Source organism: Emys orbicularis, chromosome 2 (assembly GCF_028017835.1).
Source record: "Emys orbicularis isolate rEmyOrb1 chromosome 2, rEmyOrb1.hap1, whole genome shotgun sequence".
In the NCBI taxonomy this organism is placed as follows: domain Eukaryota; kingdom Metazoa; phylum Chordata; order Testudines; family Emydidae; genus Emys; species Emys orbicularis.
Genome location: NC_088684.1, coordinates 721,177 through 726,451, shown reverse-complemented (window position 1 = coordinate 726,451; position 5,275 = coordinate 721,177). Strand labels below are relative to the sequence as shown.

The 5,275-nt window shown below is 51.9% G+C and overlaps 1 protein-coding gene across 1 annotated transcript; it reads left to right on the top strand.

The window, feature by feature from the left end:
* The first annotated feature begins 234 nt into the window (after positions 1-234).
* On the top strand, positions 235-4,747 carry LOC135875117 (epiplakin-like). Its single transcript, XM_065400101.1, has 3 exons — positions 235-252; positions 524-3,602; positions 3,669-4,747. The coding sequence occupies exons 1-3, from the start codon at positions 235-237 to the stop codon at positions 4,745-4,747; spliced, it is 4,176 nt and encodes a 1,391-aa protein (XP_065256173.1).
* Positions 4,748-5,275: the final 528 nt, after the last annotated feature.

Here is a 5,275-nt window from a genome sequence, read left to right as displayed (position 1 = left end):
GCTCAGTCAAGGGACATCCATTGTTCTGACGCTGATTGGGTGAGCTCTCAGACTTCCCCTCCTCCGGTGAGATAGGCGTCGTCTCTCCCAACACATTTAGAACATGATACTCTACACGTTACAGAGCTCTAAAACTGTTTCCCCTACAAACACCTCGCAATAACCACAACAATCAGCCAATTCTTAGCTTTTGACAGGAACCCCACATGCCCCCTTTGGTGAAATATTGAGACGATGTCGGCCACAGGGCGGGTAATAAACCTGCCTGATCTGAGCCTGGCTGTGTCCCGTCGTCCGAGGAGCCCAGAGGCAGGCGTTCCCAAGCGACACTCCTGCAGAAAGCACTGGCGGGCGGTGAGGGTTGGCTGCTGCATGTTCTTCAGAGAAAGCTGATCACAGCAGGGGCAGCAGTGCGCGGCTCCCTGCCTCTATCCGAACGTTTGCTGTCAGGTCTGGGCAGATATTTCTCTTTTCCACTTTGTACCAATGCCCGTGTCTCACGGAGCCTTCTCTCTCCCTGCAGAGCTGTGCGCTGCCCCAGAAGATAGGAGAAGATCTGCCCACCACAGAAGCAGCAAAGCGTGAGGGGACAACTTCCCAAACGGTGAACCCTGAGCAACTAGGCGGACAGATGGAGAGCTGGCAGGCAGCGACTGCCTATGGAGAAATGGGTCCGGGAGGGATTAATGCCATCGCTGGAGTCCTTGTTCAGTCCAGCAAGGAGAAGATGAGCCTCTACCAGGCCATGATGAGAGGTGTTCTCACGCCGGGCACTGCGCTGGTGCTGCTGGAGGCGCAGGCTGCCATGGGGTTCATCATCGACCCAGTGAGGAACAAGAAGGTGCCAGTGAGAGATGCACTCGCTGCTGGGCTGACAGGTGGAGATTATTATGGGAAGCTGCTCTCTGCAGAGAGAGCAGTGACCGGATACACTGACCCCTGCACAGGCAACAAGATCTCCCTCTTCCAGGCCATGGAGAGAGACTTGATAGTCAAAGACCACGGCATCCGCCTGCTGGAGGCCCAGATCGCCACCGGAGGCATCATCGACCCCGTGCACAGCCACCGAATCCCTGTGGAGGTGGCTTACAAGCGGGGCTACTTCGACCAAGAGTTGAACCGGATCCTCTCTGACCCCCAAAATCACAGCAGAAGCTGTTTCGACCCCAACACTCACGAGAACCTCACCTACATGCAGCTCCTCAGCAGATGCGTCCCAGACCCAGACACGGGGCTCCTGATGCTTCAGCTGATGCACAAAGGCTCCGTGCTCTTCCAGCTAGATGAAAAAACACGAACCTGCTTACAGTCTGCCCCTGCCACCGTCAGCGTGGGACTCTTCCAGGGGCAGAACGTGACCGTGTGGGAGCTTCTCTTCTCCAGATACGTCCCTGACCAAAAAAGGCAGGAGCTTCTGAAGAAGTACAAAGCGGGGACGCTAACCATTCAGGAAATGACAACCATCATCACCACCCTCATCACCGAGGCAGAGCAAAAGAGCAGCAGAGAGCCCAGGCACGTGAAAAGTCCGAGCACGCAACGGGCAACGTCACAGAAGGCCGAGGCTGCCCATTCGCAGAGAGATGAAAAACGGGAAAAGGCCTTAAAGACTACGACAGTCGACGGGCTGGGGGGCGAGTTCCAAGGGCGAAAAGTCTCTGTGTGGGATTTGCTCTTCTCCAAATACATCCCCGAAGAGAAGAGGAAGGAGCTCCTGGAGTTGCACCGAGCTGGGATATTAACCACGGACCAAATGAAAACCATCGTCACCACCATCGTAAGCAAAACAGAGGAGAAAAGTCACCATCTACCAGGACATGGGGAAAGTCCCAGTGCGGAGACGACAACATCAGAGGAAGCTGAGACTCCCGGCTCATTGTGCGACAAACATTTGGAAAACGCTTTGCGGTCGGAGACTGTCGATTTTCCTGTCGGGGAATTCAAATGGCAGGAGGTTTCCCTGTGGGAGCTTCTCTTCTCTAGCTACATCTCTGAAACCAAAAGACAGGAGCTTCTAAATAAGTACAGAGCAGGGACGCTAATCATTCAAGATATGATAACCATCCTCACCACCAGCGTTACTGAGGCCGAAGGGAAAAGCAGAAAACTCCCCACAACTAGGAAAACCCCCAGCAAAGAGACGAGGACGCCATCTGAGAAAGACAAAGCTGCCCCCTCCTGTGAAGAGCAACAAACGGAAAAGGCCTTAAAGTCTACCCTGGTGGAGGTGCCGGCGGGCGAGTTCCACGGGCGAAAAGTCTCTGTGTGGGATTTGCTCTTCTCCAAATACATCCCCAAAGAGAAGAGGAAGGAGCTCCTGGAGTTGCACAGAGCTGGGATATTAACCACGGACCAAATGAAAACCATCGTCACCACCATCGTAAGCAAAACAGAGGAGAAAAGTCACCATCTACCAGGACATGGGGAAAGTCCCAGTGCGGAGACGACAACATCAGAGGAAGCTGAGACTCCTGGCTCATTGTGTGACAAACATTTGGAAAACACTTTGCGGTCGGAGACTGTCGACGTTCCTGTCGGGGAATTCAAATGGCAGGAGGTTTCCCTGTGGGAGCTTCTCTTCTCTAGCTACATCTCTGAAACCAAAAGACAGGAGCTTCTGAATAAGTACAGAGCAGGGACGCTAACCCTTCAAGATATGATAACCATCCTCACCACCAGCGTTACTGAGGCCGAAGGGAAAAGCAGAAAACTCCCCACAACTAGGAAACCCCCCAGCAAAGAGACGAGGACGCCATCTGAGAAAGACAAAGATGCCCCCTCCTGTGAAGAGCAACAAACGGAAAAGGCCTTAAAGTCTACCCTGGTGGAGGTGCCGGCGGGCGAGTTCCACGGGCGAAAAGTCTCTGTGTGGGATTTGCTCTTCTCCAAATACATCCCCGAAGAGAAGAGGAAGGAGCTCCTGGAGTTGCACAGAGCTGGGATATTAACCACGGACCAAATGAAAACCATCGTCACCACCATCGTAAGCAAAACAGAGGAGAAAAGTCACCATCTACCAGGACATGGGGAAAGTCCCAGTGCGGAGACGACAACATCAGAGGAAGCTGAGACTCCCGGCTCATTGTGCGACAAACATTTGGAAAACGCTTTGCGGTCGGAGACTGTCGACGTTCCTGTCGGGGAATTCAAATGGCAGGAGGTTTCCCTGTGGGAGCTTCTCTTCTCTAGCTACATCTCTGAAACCAAAAGACAGGAGCTTCTGAATAAATACAGAGCAGGGACGCTAACCATTCAAGATATGATAACCATCCTCACCACCAGCGTTACCGAGGTGGAAACAGAGAGCAGGAATCTATGTACAAACACAGAAGTTCCCAGTAAAGTGGGGGTAACATCAGACAAGGCTGAGGATGCCCATTCACAAGAGAAACACTTGAGAAAGTCCTTAAAGCGTGTGACCATCTATGTAAATGCTGGTGAGTTCCAAGGGCAAAATGTCTCCTTGTTAGATCTTCTCTTCTCTAAACACATCCCTCAAGAGAAGAGGCAGGAGCTCCTGGCGTTGTATAGAACAAGGGTTTTAACCATTGATCAGATGATACCCATCATCACTAGAATCATAACAACAACAGAAGCTACAAGTAGGCAATTCATGACAAGTGTCAAAAGTCCAAGCAGAGAGGAGATAACTTCGCAGGAAGCTGTAGCTGCCCATTCTCCACAAGATACACAACTGGACAACATCTTAAAAGCTACAACCATAGATGGACCTGTCAGTGAGTTCCAAGGGCGAAAGGTCTCGGTTTGGGACCTGCTCTTCTCTAGCTACATCCCTGAAGAGAAGAGACAGGAGCTCCTGGAGCTGTACAGAGCTGGGATATTAACCACGGACCAGGTGATAACCGTGGTCACCACCCTCATTAAGAAAAAAGAAGCTACAAGCAGGAAATTTGTGATTAATGTGAAAACTCCCAGCAAAGACACAATGACCTTAGAGAAAGCTGAGGACGTTGACTTACATGAAGATAAAAAACTGGAAAAGGCCTTAAAGTCTACCCTGGTGGAGATGCCGGGGGGCGAGTTCCATGAGCAAAAGGTCTCGGTGTGGGACCTGCTCTTCTCTAACTACATCCCCGAAGAGAAGAGACAGGAGCTCCTGGAGCTGTACAGAGCTGGGATATTAACCATGGACCAGGTGATAACTGTCGTCACCACCATCGTAACCAAAATAGGAGCAACAAGGAGAAAACTAGCAACAAATGTGCACAGTCCAAGTGCAGAGAGGGCCCCATTGCAGGAAGCTGATGCTGCCTATTCCGAGAGAAATGAAAATCAGGAAATGGCCTTAAAGTCCACGACAGTCGACGGGCCAAGGGGCGAGTTCCAAGGGCCAAAGGTCTCTGTGTGGGATCTGCTCTTCTCCAAATACGTCCCTAAGGAAACAAGACAAGAGCTTCTAGAGAAACACAGAGCAGGGACGCTCACCACTGAGAAAATGATAACCAGCCTCACCACCAGTGCCTCACACGCTCTGGAGGAGGGTCTCTCTCCAGATAACCAACAAATACTGAATCTCCTACAGTCTGAATCCTATGTGACAGTTGGCCAGTTCCAGGACCAAAGGGTTTCTGTCTGGGAACTTCTCTCCTCTAAATGTGTCTCCCAGTACAATCGGGAGGTGCACTTGGATACATACAATGCAGGGAGGTTAGCTGTTAATGAGATTACAATCACCACCACCGTCATTACAGGATCAGAGGGTAAGAAAGGGGCTGCCAGGAACTAGCCAGGAGGTGGCATAAACCCGGGGCTGCCCCCTCCCAGAAGGACACAGGATGGACACCTGCAAAGAGCTTAGCGGGCTCTTCCCATCTTATACCGCTAGCAGCAGGGAATAGGAGAGCAGGAAGTCTTAACCCAGCAAAGAGGTGTGCAGAGAATGGGAGTCAGCATCCCGTCCTGGTCCCCACGGGTGGTTACCGTACTGAGCATTACAGTCTGTGGTTTAACAGGGGCAGCACAGGAGTTCCACTCTTCTTGTTTACTAAACATATCTACAGCTCCAGCTCTTTGCCTGGACCCTTACAGACACCCCCAAATGCCACCGTCTGTGCCCCAAAGAGCCAACAAGCCACGGCACCAGCCGGCAGCGCAACGCTAAGCGGTGATCCCCCATTCGGTGGCTCCGGCAGCTGGAAGGAGGGAACTAGAGTCATTGGAAATGAAAAAGGGAAACGAGGCACGTGGATCACACAAAGCACCAGCAGTCTGATCAGCGCCAAGAGCAGATCTGAAAACGGCACCCCAGAGCCGG